This window comes from Rhinatrema bivittatum, chromosome 8, assembly GCF_901001135.1.
Source record: "Rhinatrema bivittatum chromosome 8, aRhiBiv1.1, whole genome shotgun sequence".
Taxonomy (NCBI): Eukaryota; Metazoa; Chordata; class Amphibia; order Gymnophiona; family Rhinatrematidae; genus Rhinatrema; species Rhinatrema bivittatum.
In genome coordinates, this window is record NC_042622.1 from 7,177,253 (window position 1) to 7,192,808 (window position 15,556).

The 15,556-nt window shown below is 49.2% G+C and overlaps 1 protein-coding gene across 7 annotated transcripts in view; it reads left to right on the forward strand.

Annotated features, from left to right (window-relative positions):
* TPD52L2 (TPD52 like 2) overlaps window positions 1–15,556 on the forward strand; it is a 55,123-nt gene that overhangs the window by 14,631 nt on the left and 24,936 nt on the right. For all 7 annotated transcript variants that reach the window (XM_029611092.1, XM_029611091.1, XM_029611093.1 and 4 more), the window contains one exon: window positions 3,298–3,399. In XM_029611092.1, coding sequence (XP_029466952.1) covers window positions 3,298–3,399 — 102 coding nt within the window. The remainder of the gene's footprint in view (window positions 1–3,297; window positions 3,400–15,556) is intronic.

The following is a 15,556-nucleotide window of genomic DNA, read 5'->3' on the forward strand; positions in this document are numbered from 1 at the left end:
TTGGTTCACTTATCCATACAACCACCCCTTTCCCTTCGCAACAGGGTCACCCTCTTGACTCATGAAGGGGGGATGTTGATACATCCCATGCAAAACTCCCTTCACTTGACAGCGTGGAGATTGAAAGGGAGGTATTAGACCACCTTCCCATCGCTCAAGAAATTCAGGATATTCTCATCTCACCAAGGAAACTTTCCATGAGGAGAAATTATGCTGCCAAATGGTTACGATACTGCGCCTGGTGCATAAAGGCGTCCATGGACTACTTCTGCTCCTCACCAGAACAGTTATTTAAATACCGCCACTTACTTTTGCAATCTGGACTGGCAATATCGTCCATCAGGGTACACATCAGGGCCATAGCAGCGTACCATATATCCATTCAAGGTGATTCCATCTCCACGCATCCCTTAATATCTTAAGAACATAAGAAATTGCCATGCTGGGTCAGACCAAGGGTCCACCAAGCCCAGCATCCTGTTTCCAACAGTGGCCAATCCAGGTGATAAGAACTTGGCAGGTACCCAAAAACTAGGTCTGTTCCATTTTACCATTGCTAATAGCAGTGGCTATTCCCAAAGTAAACTTGATTAATAGCCGTTAATGGACTTCTCCTCCAAGAACTTATCCAAACCTTTTTTGAACCCAGCTACACTAACTGCACTAACCACATCCTCGGGCAACAAATTCCAGAGCTTAATTGTGCGTTGAGTGAAAAAGAATTTTCTCCGATTAGTCTTAAATGTGCTACTTGCTAACTTCATGGAGTGCCCCCTAGTCCTTCTATTATTTGAAAGTGTAAATAACCGAGTCACATCTACTCGTTCAAGACCTTTCATGATTTTAAAGACCTCTATCATATCCCCCCTCAGCCGTCTCTTCTCCAAGCTGAACAGCCCTAACCTCTTCAGCCTTTCCTCATAGGGGAGCTCTTCCATCCCCTTTATCATTTTGGTCGTCCTTCTCTGTACCTTCTTCATCGCAACTATATCTTTTTTGAGATACGGCGACCAGAATTGTACACAATATTCAAGGTGCGGTCTCATCATGGAGCGATACAGAGGCATTATGACATTTTCCATTTTATTCACCATTCCCTTTCTAATAATTCCTAACATTCTGTTTGCTTTTTTGACTGCCGCAGCACACTGAGCCGACGATTTCAATGTATTATCCACTATGATGCCTAGATCTCTTTCCTGGGTGGTAGCACCTAATATGGAACCTAACATCGTGTAACTATAGCAAGGGTTATTTTTCCCTATATGCATCACCTTGCACTTGTCCACTTGTCCTTTGAGGGGCGCTTTGCGGCTCAGAGCCCTATTACACCTCCTGAAGTTCCTTGGGACTTGGACGTATTCCTCGAGGTGCTAATGCTTACCCCTTTTGAATCTATGGAGACGGCCTCGTTGAAGTTTCTCGCAGCCATCACGTCAGCTCGACAGGTGGGCGAATTACAAGCACGGGTACGCTACTCCCCCTTTCTGCAATTTTACTATGACAAGGTAACACTACAGATACATCTATCCTTTGTCCCCAAGGTTGTTTGAGCTTTCCATCTCAATCAAACGATCACGCTACCGAACTTCTTTCCAAGGGCACATACCGCAGAACGGGAGGTGTTATTACAAATGCTGGATTGCAAGGGAGCCCTGGCTAACTACAAACAGAGAACTCATTCATCTAACAGGCCTTCGCAGCTTTTCCTTTCCTACAACCCGAATGCCCCAGGCCTTCTGGTGACTAAATGCACATTGGCTAGCTGGTTAACCCAATGCATCTACTTTTGTTACAATAGTTGATCAGAATCTTTATCCTCAAAGGTGAAGAGCTACGTCTGCTTCGATAGCACACCCACGACAGGTACTCCTTCAGGACAAAGGCAAAGCAGCGACCTGGTCGTCGTTACACACGTTCACCTCCCACTACTGTCTCCAACAGGATGCTACATCGGATGCCCTCATGCCACTGTCCACCGAGCTAAGCAATTTCTCCGCCAAAAAAAACACGGGTAGGAGAGGACTAATTCCCATGGACACACTGCCTAATATGTGTTCCGAATCCTTGAGCTGGGGATTCCCAGAAAGCATGGCTAATTCAGCCGGCTTAGTGACAGAAAAAAGCAAGGTTGCTTACCGTAAACGGTGTTTTCCGTAGATAGGATGAATTAGCCATGCATCCCCTCCCTCCTCTACTTCTTCCCACTCTCTCTCTTACTCTCCTTACTACTGAGAAAATTGTCCGCACGGGAAGGCACCGCGCAGGCGTGGAGCAGCAAAGCATTGCTACCTCTAGGAGAAGTTCCTGCCGAGATCCGCCAGGGGATGCTCCAGAAAGCATGGCTAACTCATCCTGCTGTCTACGGAAAACAGCGTTTACGGTAAGCAAACTTGCTTTTATAGTTGGGTTGAAAGGCAATATCTGAGCTTTACCGACTTGCGTCTACTCTTGCGAGTTCTTTGTGCATAGATACACTGGGTGAATTTCCGTCCTCTAGGGTATTTGATTTCGCAGGACAGATGTGCCCAGCTGTAATTGGCTTGAACGGGGGGAGTTCTTCCAGCAGGGATTTTAGAGTGGGTAAGGCTTGTGCTGCACCTGTTCTGTGGACACATGAAGAATTTCACTTTTTAGTGCTGCTGTTGTGGCAGAGCTTTAAAGTGTGAGGTTGGGTTAGAGCATTGGTTGGGATGCAATGAGCTTTCCCATCCTCAGAAATAAAATAGCTTCCATGCCAAATCTCTAGGGCTCTTCCTAATCTTAGTATTAGTAAGTGTGGTGGTGGCTGCTGCCTTGCGTTCTGATTGAGGAGGATGCTCTGAAGGCTTCCTCAAGCTGTCGTCTTACTTCCAGAAAGGATGGGTTACTAGTCCTCCCCTTTTATGGGGTTCAGCCTTGAGGGATCTGCGACTTTCTCGGTCCTTTCTGTGTGTGCCAGCAGTAGGTTGGAGTTGCTGAGGCATTTCTCGGAGATGTTATCCTGTGGAAGCTGCAGCAGTAAGGGGTATGCAGAGGTGCATTTCCAATATGCTAATAAACTAAGTGTCTCTTCAGGCTTTGAGTTTAATCCTAATCTTTTGCTTTGGGTATCCAGTGTGGCTTGCTTGGGGTGGAGGGCAGATTGCGCAGAGAACGCTTATTCCATTACTTACAGCTTTTGCTGAAGGTTCACCGCTGTGGATTGCTGCTGGAGCTCTCTGGTGTGTGTTCCTTCTGTGCTAACATCTGCTGCCTTTCAGCCATGGCTGCTGCTTCCCTGCCATAAGCAGAATGTTTGTTTTTCTTTCCACACAGGTACAAGAAGACTCAGGAGACTCTGTCACAGGCTGGGCAAAAGACCTCTGCTGCCCTCTCCACTGTAGGCACCGCCATCAGCAGGAGGCTGGGGGACATGAGGTACGGTCTGGGAACCTGGCTCCTCTCCTTTTTGCTTGTGCATCTCTGCGGCTGAAACGGGGGGGGACGGGACCCCGTTGCCTCGTACTGTGGGAAGGTGAAGTCTGCTAGTGCGGCCCACGTGCTACGGAGACGGGCTGCTGGGCTCCGCGTGCTGCTCGGGGGCAAAGTGCACGTGGACCCTGTACCTAATTTTCAGAGGCAAAGTTCCCCCATTCTTTCCCTTTGAAAACGATCTGTGGTAACCGTGTCAGCACTGGCAGACAGCGCATGTACTTTCAGGTGCTTGGGGGGGGGGAGGGAGGGTATTTTCAGAGCAGACGCTGCATGGTTAAATAGATTTTTACTTTGAAAATTGGGCCTCTTCCATGTGTCGCACAGCCCTGAAGGCTGCTGACCGTTTGCGAGCTTGCTTCCTTTGCATTGTTATAAAGATGCATTTAGGCACGAAAGCCATATGGGCCAGATCCTAGCCTGCCCTCAAATGTAGGGATGGAAGGCCTTTCTGAAATAAAAGGTGTGTTCTAATGAGATGGGGGGGGATATTTCTGTGCACTGGGGGGACGTTTGGAAACTCGTAGTGTGTGTGAATTATTTGTATTTTGCTTTTACACTGTGAGAATATCTAAATTGGTAGCTTCTGTATATCTGTGATCCCGTTATGTATGTTAAATACCAAGTTTCTGATGCACCTGTTCACTGAATGCAATTTAGCCTGCATGATCCCTTGGTAGTGATCCTCCTGGGCAGCAGGCTGCCTCTGTGTCCGCAGATGTCTGCATGGTAAGCATTGGTGGGGAAACTCTGCTCACTAGTAGTAGTTTGCTGTGTGATGTTGAAGGCCCCTGTTTCTGGAGGCTGCTTCCTTCTGACTGGCAGCTATCCTCACCAGGTCTCTGCTGCTATGCACAAAAGTGTGCAGCTCGTTGCCATGTAATTGTGGATTTAAGGGACGATTATTTAACTATCTATGATTTAAATAGTCATCAGATATATCTGCAATACAGGAACATTTGTAGACCAGAATAGACTCTGTGCATTTGATGATGTTTTTTCCCTCCTGCTCGGAAGGAAATTGGATATTTCTAAATAAAAATTCCAAGGCGAATAACAAACTCCTTTGTATTCTAATGTTGAAGCAAAAGGCTTAAGGTCATTCTCCAGAGGAGTATCCTGTTCTCAGACAGGAAATAATTGCCCTCATCACCATGAAGGGAAACATGGTGTGAGAGCTCGTGATCCAGGACACTCTGCAGATGCACCAGTAATACTGAGTGCTAATTCAGCATTTAGCAAGTGAAGGTCCTTATGCAAAGAAGCTAATTTTTAAAATCTAATCTGCATAGTGCAGGATACAGCAGAGAATGTGTGTACCCAATGGCCCAAGCCGGAGATAGAAACTGATATTCCAGCAGCCGTTTTCAGGTTTCCTAGGACTCTGGTATTCTTAGTACTTATTTTAAGTCTTCAGTTTAACACCATTATACATTACCTGCTTCTAGCCACAGCTTCTTTCAAGTTTGACTGTTTAAAATGTCCATTTCCTACCATATAGCCAGATGGACTCAGGACCAATGGGTTATATGCTTCCCTGCTAGCAGATCGAGACGGAGTCTGTTTCAAATCTGATGTCACCATAGATACACCCCTGCACTGACCTCAGCCCTTCAGTATCTCTCCGTCTCCTAGCAGATGTGGTTGTGCCTTCCCTAAGGGGATCGCTGTACCCTTTAGAAAAAGAAATTCTGCTTTTAAACTGGAGAAAGATTGAGCCCCACTCTTCTGCGGTGATACCTAAAGGACCCTCCCTCCAGTTGAGAATTCCTGAGGTGATTTCCGAGATCCCTCAGATGTATGCCTTGGTTTGGTAGCTGGTTCCTGGCATGGACTTTGCTGCTGAAGCAGCTGAAAAGCAGCAGGTGGAGGAAGCCAAGCACTGTTGTTACGGTCACTCTCCCCCCGCAACTGGAGACCGTTTCTGTACTCAGCCGGTAAGCACTGAGTCCAGGTGCTTTCCCATTCAGAGACATTGGAGGGGTTTCAGTAGGTCGTCCTCCGTTCTCCTTGCTTCGCACACCATACCAACATTGTTCCTGATCTGTTGCTGTAAAGGGAAGTGGGCATCCGAGTGGGTTGAATGGCCTGGCCCCTCCCCCCAGTGGGCTAGGCACCACTTCAGGCTTAGTCGGCACACCGTGTGGTAGGCCGTGTCGGTGCCATCTTGCAGTTTTGTGCACCTTGCATTGCCCTCCATACAGTGTTGGTACACGCGGTGTGTGCCTGCTCATGTGCTGTTCGCACAATGGTGCGCGCATACATATGTGCACAACTACTTAGGTGCAGAATTCCCAAGCGCACGGGTTGTGCGTGCGCCACACCGTGGCCTGCTTAGGTGCCCGAAATCTGTGTGCACAAAGTCTTCAAGCGCAAGCTGGCTGAATTCGCAACTGCCATCTCTAATGGCTCCGGCAGCAAAGAAACATAAGCGCCATTCTCTCTGTGCTGCTTGCCATATTAGGGCTACTTAGTCTGACCTGGATTCTTACTTATGCCAGCACTGTGAGGAGACCCAGGGAGAGTTGACCTCACTAGACTTTTTTTTACCAAGCCCGGTTCTTCCCATTTGGAGGATGGGTCAGCCACAACCTTAACCGGAAGCACCCTGGATCTGAATAATTCCGGGGCTGGGTCTTCCGTAGGAGAGGGAGATTCAGCGACACCTACTCCAGTTTTTCCTGGGCTAGGTATGGACCTGGTAGCCTTCTCTTGGGTGGAATTTTTTCAAGGCCTTCAAGCCTTCGTACAGGTGCAGTCCGCTTCACTTACCCCTGTCTGGATAGAACCACAGCTGGTAAGGCCTCCCTCTCCCAGCCCTATTGGAAGATCTCGAGACATGCTTCGCCTCACCAAGTGTATTTCTGGGAGGGACTCAGACAGCACGTACGAAGAAGGGGATCCAGATTCCTTGGAAGATAGAGAAATCCCTCCAGGTTTAGAACCATATTGGACCATGTTACATTGTTTCCATAGAGACGAATTGTCGGCCCTGGTTTCCCAGACTCTGAAAATGCTTGGGAACTCCTGGGGCAGACTCCATGACAGAACCTAAGAAGAGTCCCATTCTGGTGTATCTATGGAAAGCCTCTTGCTATTTTCCAGTAATGGAAGCCATCCAGGAGTTGATTGACCTAGAATGGGGTGCCCCTGAAGCGAGCATTAGAACTCTATAACCACTGGTTCCAGCAGCAAGAGAATGCCTACGCTTCTCTAAAGTGGATGTGCTGGTCTGTGCTGTTTTGAAGCGAACAACTATCCCAATGGAGGAAGGAACATCCTTAAAGAATGTGCATGATAAGCAGATGGAGTCCATCCTTAAGCAAGCCTTTGATGCAACATCAATGACCTTACAGATTGCTTCCTGCTGTGCCCTGGTGGCTCGCTCATGCCTTCTCTATAGAGAGATGGATGAAGCAAGGGCATATTCCAGAGAAGCTATGGAGCCTGCTACTGCTATTTTAGCTGACACAGGCTCTGACCTAGTCTGTACCTCGGCCAAAGGAGTGGCTTCGGTGATAGCGGCCAGAAGACAACTATGGCTTTGAATATGAAATATGAACTATGAAATTGGTCAGCAAACACAACCTCTAAGGCAAACCTCACAAAGATGCCCTTTAAGGAATCTCTCCTCTTTGGAAGCGAATTGGAAAAACTGGCCAGTAAGTGGGGTGAATCTCCAGTACCCCGGCTACTGGAAGATAAGAGAAAGCAGGCACAGCGCCCCTCACCTATGAGGGGTCAATCTAGGGGCACCCAATGCTATTGGCCATAGAGAAACTCGGCATTTCAGAAGCCTTGGTCCTCGGGGAGGTCTTAATCCTTTCAGAGCCAACAGCCCAAGAGGGGCAGGTGTGGGTTCAGGTTCGGCCCAAACTCCCCAATGAAGTTTTGCCAACCCATCCATGGAATGAGGAGGTAGGGTGTCAACTATCCCCCTTCTTCACGTCTGACAAATGGGTACTGGGTGTCATACAAGAAGGATACGCACTGGAGTTTCGCAGCACTCCTTGAGACATGTTCATGATGTCTCGTTGCCATTCCCAGCACAAGAAGCAGGCAGTGGAGTCTACCTTGATAAGGCTCCTCAAATTGAAGGCTATAATTCCAGTACCTGCACCCCAGGAAAATACGAGGCGTTTATTCCATCAATTTCATCATACCCAAGAAGGCAGGGTTTCTTTCGCCCCATCCTGGACCTCAAGAGTATCAACAGACACCTAAGGGTAATTTAATTTCCGCATGGAAACTCTGCACTCCGTGATAATGGCTCTACAGCCGGAAGGGTTCCTAACCTTCCTGGATTTCTGAGGCCTATCTTCGTATTCCAATCCAGCAAGAACATCAGCGTTTCCTACGCTTTGTGGTACTGGGCCACCATTATCCGTTCTGGGTGCTGCCCTTCGGCCTGGCCACTGGCCCCAGAACACTTTTCAAGATTATGATGGTCATAGTGGCAGTACTGAGGAAAGAGGGCATCCTGGTGCACCCATACTTGGACGATTGGTTGATCCTGGCAAAGTCATTGGAAGAGAGTCTTTGGGTGACCAGCAGGGTGACGTCCCTGCTTCAGGAGCTTGGTTGGGTCATAAATGTGGACAAAAGCACCCTCAAGCCCTCCCAGTCCAACACCAAGCAGGGCAAAGTCTTCCTCCCACCTTCGTGGATAAGGAAGCTGATATCCCAAGTATGTCGGTTGTCGAACACGATGCGCCCCAAGATGTGGATCTATCTTCAGGTCTTCTGTTTGATGGCATCAAACCTGGAGGTAGTATCGTGGGCAAGGGCACACATGCAGCCACTTCAACGCTACCTGCTGTCACATTGGAACCCACTGTCTCAAGACTATTCATTCGCCTCCACCTACTGATGGATGTATGTCCTCTGCTCCAGTGGTGGCTTCAGGAAGCTTACCTCGGCAATGTGTAAACCTGTCCCCACTGAACTTGGCTGGTCCTCATGACAGACATGAGCCTTCAGGGATGGGGAGCTTACGGTCAGGAACTGACAGCCCAGGGATGTAAGACCAAGGAAGAAGCACTCTGGAACATAAACCATCTGGAAGCCCGGGCTGTCAGATTGGCATGTCTGCAGTTTAGCCACTTACTCCAAAGTCTGACAACACAACAACGGTAGCCTACTTCAACCGCCAGGGAGGAACCAAGAGCCAGCAAGTGTCTCTGCAGATAAATCTCCTTATGGAACGGCTGAATTGAATCTACAGATCTGTCTCCTACATTGCAGGAAAAGACAGTGTCGGAGCAGACTTTCTAAGCAGAGAGAGTCTAGATCCAGGAGAATGGGCATTGTCAGCTAGAGCCTTTCAGCTGCTGGTAGATTGCTGGGGCCTCCCATCCATCGACCTGCTGGCCGCATCTCACAATGCGAAGGTTTCCTGATTCTTCAGTCGCAGAAGAGATCAGCGGTCTCTGTGGATTGATGTCCTCATTCAGACCTGGCCAGAAGAAGACTTACTATAGGCCTTCCCTCCGTGGCCACTGCCGGGCAGGGTCATTCGCAGGATCGAGTGCCACAGGGATTTATGTTTGTTCTTCATGGTGGAAGGAAGCAAGACGAAACAGGTTCGTGGGCTACCATGGCTCACTGGATTAAGGAGATGGTCACAAGAGCCTGTGTGGAGGCAGGAAAGCCATTACCTTCTCAGGTTAAAGCTCATTCCACTAGGGCTCAGGCAGTCTCATGGGTGGAAGCTAGACTGCTGTCTCCTGTCAACATCTGCCGAGCGGTGACGTGGTCCTCCTTGTACACCTTCTCCAGGTTCTGTCACCTGGATGTTCAGGCCCGAGAAGATTCAGCCCTTGTGAGGGAGGTGCTAACCAGACCACAGGCAGCTTCCTGCCCTGTTCAGGAGTAGCTTTTGTACATCCCATTGGTCCTGAGTCCATCTGGCTACCCGCTAGGAAATGGAGAAGTTACTTACCTGATAATTTTGTTTTCCTTGGTGTAAACAGATGGACTCAGCATCCCGCCCATGGCTGCCCAAGAACGATGCCAAGGATTCGCCTGTGGAGTGGATATCGATTCCAGGAGATTACGGTTAAGCCTTCATCCAGTCCCTAGATCAGGGCATCTATAACCCTGCTGGGATTCAGTGTTTGTTTGGCTGAGTACAGTTAATTATCCAGTTTTAATCAAGTTTTTTCATTAGTATGTCCACAATGGCTTTTGAAGAGAATACTGAAGTGCTGAGGTCACTGCAGGGGTGAATCTAGGGTGACGACAGCTTGGAAACCTGACTCCATCTGCTGGCAGGGGAGCATAACCCACTGGTCCTGAGTCCATCTGGCTACACTTAAGGAAAATGAAATTATCAGGTGAGCAATTTCTCCAATTTTAGTTGTTAATTTTTAATCTCTTTATGCAATTTTAAGGCATATTCAGAAGTAGCTTGAAGCTTTCCTCCAGTTAAGTCTTAGGACCTCCCAAGCCAAATAGATATGAGGAGATTTGCATACTTGTCAGTGCAAGTAAATGTCTCATACATGAAAACTCAAATAGCTCGGGTGGAGGTAGGTCCCTGAGGACAGACTCCTCCTCGAGAAGAGTCACATCATGTACTTTAATGACAGCGCTGCTCTTGGGTGAAGAGAGGTTGTCCTGGCTCTCCTGTTGAGGAGAAACCGGTAGATACGTAACGGAATTGAAGTGCGCCAAATTAAAAGCGGGGTGGTAGATCACATGAAGAGCAGCAGAAAGCTCCCTTGCTACTGGCGTTTTCACCCCGCAGCATTAGATTACAGGTGGGGCCTCTGCTCCCTACAGCTATAGGTAAGAGCCCAACACGTCCCATCTTCAGAAATGTACGTAACGGTCCTTTTGTATCTCCCATGTGAATGTCCCTTCAGGAAAACTCGAAGCACCGTGTGTGGGAGACCGCTGACACCTCTGCCCTAAACATAATGCCCTGTCGGCTGCCAGACTTCAGGACTGCCTGAGCACGCCGTTCTCTCTGCATCCTACAGGGAGCATTGAATAAAACTAGACTCCCAGTCTAATAATGCCAAGTCCTTGAAATGAGAGCTATGCTCCTGCAGTTATGTAATACAAAAACTATTTCTTTACCGTCTGAACTGGTGCAAGGTTGCTGCTATTCCCCCTCCAGCTGCTCAGAATGATACCCGAGATGAAGGATGCAGTGGGAGCTCTCCTCTCCATGCACTGCATTCTTCTCTTTCCTCTTTTTCTCACTCGTTCTCCATTACAGGGCATGAATTGCATGTGGCATGCTTTTTTAAAAAATTGCATCCTAAAAATTGAGGAAAAAATGTACATTTACCATGTTTTATCCTTATGTGAAAAGTGTTTGAATGTAAAGTTGCTTGTGTGCGTGTGCTTTCTGCATGTGACTCTTATGCATATAACATGTACAATGGGTTATATCGTATATTCATAGGGGTCCATTTTCAGCCACTGTCCGGCCAGCAGAGTCAGCTAACGTTATCGAGAGAACCTCTACTATCTTAAACTTAGCTAGATGACTGCTATTCAGTAGTGCTAGTTATTTGGATAATGTTGAAAATCCGTGTTTATCTGGCTCTAGAACATCCTTGAGTTAGCTCGATAACTTTTTAGCACATAACACATTCTCCAGGTACCTTTGGACTCTTCATGGCAGGATTTTCAAACTTAGCTGGACTAATGGTGCTGAAAATCAGCCTCTTAATAAATGAATTCCCTGCCGTGGGGTTCTTAAACCATTGAAGTTTGTATTTTGCTTCTGCTCTTCTATGTTGAAGAGTATTAATGTCTCCAAAGGTACACGATGATGGGTTCCATGCTAGCGGTCGCCCAGGAGAAGGACCTCAGAGTCCTTGTGGACAATACCTTGAAATCTTTGCCTCAGTGTGTGGCAGCGATGATCAGAAAGACAAATAATGTTAGGAGTTATTGGGAAAGGAAGAGAGAACAAAACTGAGAACATCATAATGTGCCCTTGTATAGGTGCGACCGCACCTCGAGTATTGTGTACACGTCTGGTGATTCCATCTCAAAAAAGACACAGGAAAGGTACTGAGACGGGCGATGAGAATGATAAAGGGGATCGTACAGCTCCCTTATGGAGAGAGGCTAAACAGGTTATGGTGCTTTAGCTTGGAAAAGAGACGGCTGAGAGAGGGGATAGGATTGAGATTTATAAACTCATGAGAGGGGTGGAATGGATAAATAGGGAATGGTTATTTATCCTTTCAGACACTAGGACTGGAGGTCACTCCATGAAAGTAGCAATCAGCAGATTTAAAACAAATTGTAGGAAGGATGTTTTCACTCCGTGTACAATCAAGCTGTGGAATCTGCTGCCAGAGGACGAGATCCAAGCAATCCTCATAGTGTGGCTTCAAAAGAGGATTGGACAAGCTCCTGAAGTTATTAGCCAGGCAGACTTGGGAAAGGCAGCGCGAAACAAGAAATAGATCAACTATTGGGGATCTGCCGGGAGCTTGTCAGAGACAGGACGCTGGGCTCCACGGACCTTGTCTGACCCAGCCTGGAGCTTCTTATGTTCTTAAATGTTTGAGGTCACCTGAGCGGATCAGTTTCCTAGGTTTTGGGGTTCTGCCATATAGTACTGTATGCTGCACAGAAGATGTGACTTTTTTGCATGTAGAGTTTGAATTTTGTGACTTTCCTGCAGTTTCTGCAAAAGTGTGTTTGGGAAGGATTTGTGCCTGAGGCTCTTCAGTTTCTCTCACTGTAGGGTAAGGTAATTACCAGATTCCCTGGACGTACCAGGATCAGTCCAGACCGTGGGTTATGTCCCCCTTCCAGCAGGTGGAGTCAGAGCAAAAACTGAGAGGCCGGTCCCTCATGACTGGTGCGCGCCCTCTGTACACCTTCAGTATTTCTCTGACTCCAGCAGATTCAGGTTGCACCTTTGGTTCTCCCATTCTCTTTCTGTGGGAATAGTCTTTGTTGATTTATTTCTCCTGTTTTCTTGTTAACACTTTTCACTTGATGGATCTTATTTAAAAAAAAGAAAAGAAAGGCAAAGTCTTTTCCTTGTAGCTTTGCTCTACTTTCCATGGCTGTCCTGCTGCAGGCCTGCAGGCAGAGCTTTCATTCAGTGCCAGACCTGTCATCTTTTGTATTTATTGCTGTATCGTTTTGGGGGTAAGTTTGTTAACTTTCCTTTTACAGGGCTGTCATTTGCTGCCTTTAGGGGTGAAGTTGGTGGTCCAACCTCTCCCCCTCGATATCGACCCGCTGCCCGGAGATGTCATTTCCTCAGGGCAGCCCCTAAGCTTCAGAGACGCGACATCCCTCTGGCTTGGAAAAACACAAAAACGGAACGAGTCGTTAAAGTTCGTCAGGCAGCGCAGGACTTTGATTTCTTTCCTGCTATCGAAGGTTTTCGGAGGTCTGGGTTCCAAGCCCTTCTTTACTTGCCTCCATGCAGCAGCTGACGCGATGCAGCGCCTGCGGGGAGCCCGGATCGCGGCTCTCCCGGGAAGGCCTGTGTGCTCAGTGTCTCCCCGGCGGGGAGGGCACCTCGAGCCCTAGAGAACGGTCTGGTTCATGCGCAGATGCGCGCCAGGCTCTGAGGAGGTCGGCCCCGTTCCCGTCCAACACTGGAACGGCGGCCATCTTGGATCCACTACTTGCTGCTCCAGCGCTGCCTCCCAGGGGATTCAGACCCGGACAGACCTCATTCTCCTCTGGCTCTCTTTCCGGCGCACCTCTTCGATGCAGAGCCGCCCTCAGAGGACCCTCCGGCCCCCCCCTCCCCCAGAGCCTTTATCCACATAATTTATTCTGCTGATGCATGGGACTTATTTGGCAAGGCTTAGCCAGCACCAGGATGCGGTTTTGGCTCCCCCTCTTCCTAAAGTGGTCAGTCTGGGGGAATTCCCGGATGTGGCAGGGGGGCCTCAGGGATCGATACAGTCACGGCCCGGTACAGCACCAGTATTCTGGCCCTGCCACTCCAGTGGCCCCTTCAGGATCCTCTAGGGTTCAGCTGGTTGCCCATCCAACTGGTCCTGACCCAACGCCCTCGGTGCAAGTCGAAGGGGATGGTCCTCGGGTTCTACACCTTTTCCAGAGCAATGAGATGGTTCCGCTTATCACACATGCCCTGGCCAGATTAGATATTGAGGCCCCCCAGGAGGCTCCTGCCGCCAGCACTGCACTGAAGAGAGGGGATCCCGTCCTACCAGGGCTCAAGCCACCTTCGAAGACTTTCCTTTTCATCCTGTTCTCCTCCAATTGCTGTCCAGGGGGTGGGAGACTCCGGAGACCTCTCCCCGAGGAGTCCCTGGAACTACTTAAGGTACCGAAGGTGGATGCGTCGGTATCTGCAGTCACGGCTAGGACACCTATTCCTGTGACTGGAGGAGCAGCCCTCAGCGATTTGCAGGACCGCAAACTTGAGGTGTGTTTGAGGCGTCCGCCTTGGGAGTTCAGGCTGCTGTTTGTAGCTCCCGGATGCAGCGTGCATGACTCTGGTGGGTCCAACTACTACTCGGGACTCAGGACCTGCCTCCAGGGGAGGCACAACAGGCGGAAAGGCTAGAAGCCGTCATAGCGTATGGCGCAGACTCGCTGTCTGATCTTCTCTGGATGCTGGCCAGATCTATGGTTTCCGTAGTCTCAGCTTGGTCCGCAGATTCCTCCTCCTAGTCTCAACTCGGCTTCCTTCCCTTCAAGGGTAAGTTGTTGTTTAGAGAGGAGATGGAGCAACTTAAGTCGCTCCGGGAGCATAAGGTACTTAAGTTACCGGAAGATCGTCCTCAGAGATCCAGAATGTACAGCTCCGCGTGGAACCGTTTCAGAGGACAAGAGCGGTCTGTCTTGCGCTGCAGCATTTTCTGCCCCTAGCACAAGGCCGAGCAGTCCAGATCCTCTCAGACAATGCCACGACTGTGACGTACATCAATCGTCAGGGGGGAACAAGAAGTCTCCATGTGACTCAGGAGACGAACAAGCTGATGCCGTGGGCAGAACTCCACCTGTCTCATCTGGCGGCGTCTCACATTGCAGGGGTGGACAATGTTCAGGTGGCTTTTTTAAGTGGCCAACACTTAGATCCCGGAGAATGGGAACTGTCCCAGGAGGCAGTGGCACTACTCTTCACGCAATGGGGGACTCCCCATCTGGATCTGATAACGCAAAGGCTCCGTGCTTTTTCAGCCGCAGAAGGGAGCACAGAGCAGAAGGCGTCGATGCCCTAGCCCCTCCGTGGCCGAGGAACATCCTACGTTCCGTGTTCCCGCCTGGTCCCTGGTGGGAAGAGTACTTCGAAGAATAGAGGGTCACCAGGGGTCCGTGATTGTCATGGCTCCGGAGTGGCCTCGGCTGTGGTTTGCAGACTTAATCAACCTAGCGGTGGATGGCCCGCTGCACCTGGGGCATCTGTCGAATCTCCTACAGCAGGGACCAGTATTTTTCGACCAGGTAGATCGCTTCTGTCTAGCAGCCTAGCTTTTGGAACGGTGCCGGCTGAGGAGACAAGGGTATCCAGCGGCGGTTATCTCCACTCTTCTCAAGGCTAGGAAGCCTTCCACCTCCAGGTCCTATGTCCAAGCTTGGAAAGTTTTTGAGGCTTGCTGCCAGTCCTCGCGTCTCTCTCCACGGCGTGCGACCATAGCCCAAATCTTGTCATTCTTACAGCGAGGGCTGGAGAGGGGATTAGCCTACAATTTTCTCAGAGTTCAGGTGGCAGACTTAGGTGCTCTAGTTCATCATCGGGGTGGTCCGGTTCTTGAAGGGAGTAAAGCATGTGAAACACTGATTCGCAATTTATGCCCCACAGGGAGTTTTTTATTTTGATCCTTCATATTCTTGGCAAGCTGCCCTTTGAACTGCTGTAGAGCGCTACCCTCAAGGACCTGACTCTTAAGACAGTTTCCTGGGTTGCCAACTGTTCCGCTTGCAGAATCTTGGAGCTGCAGGCCTTGTCAGGTAGAGAGCCTTATCTCCGCTCTATGGATCCCGGAGTATCCTCTGGTATGATACCATCTTTCCTTCCAACGGTGGTCTTGTCTTCATCTGAATCAGTTGGTGGAACTGCCATCATTCCAGGATGGGGATTCCAAGGAGCTCCGGCGCCTAGATGTCAAGCGAGTCCTCCTTCGATATCTGGAGG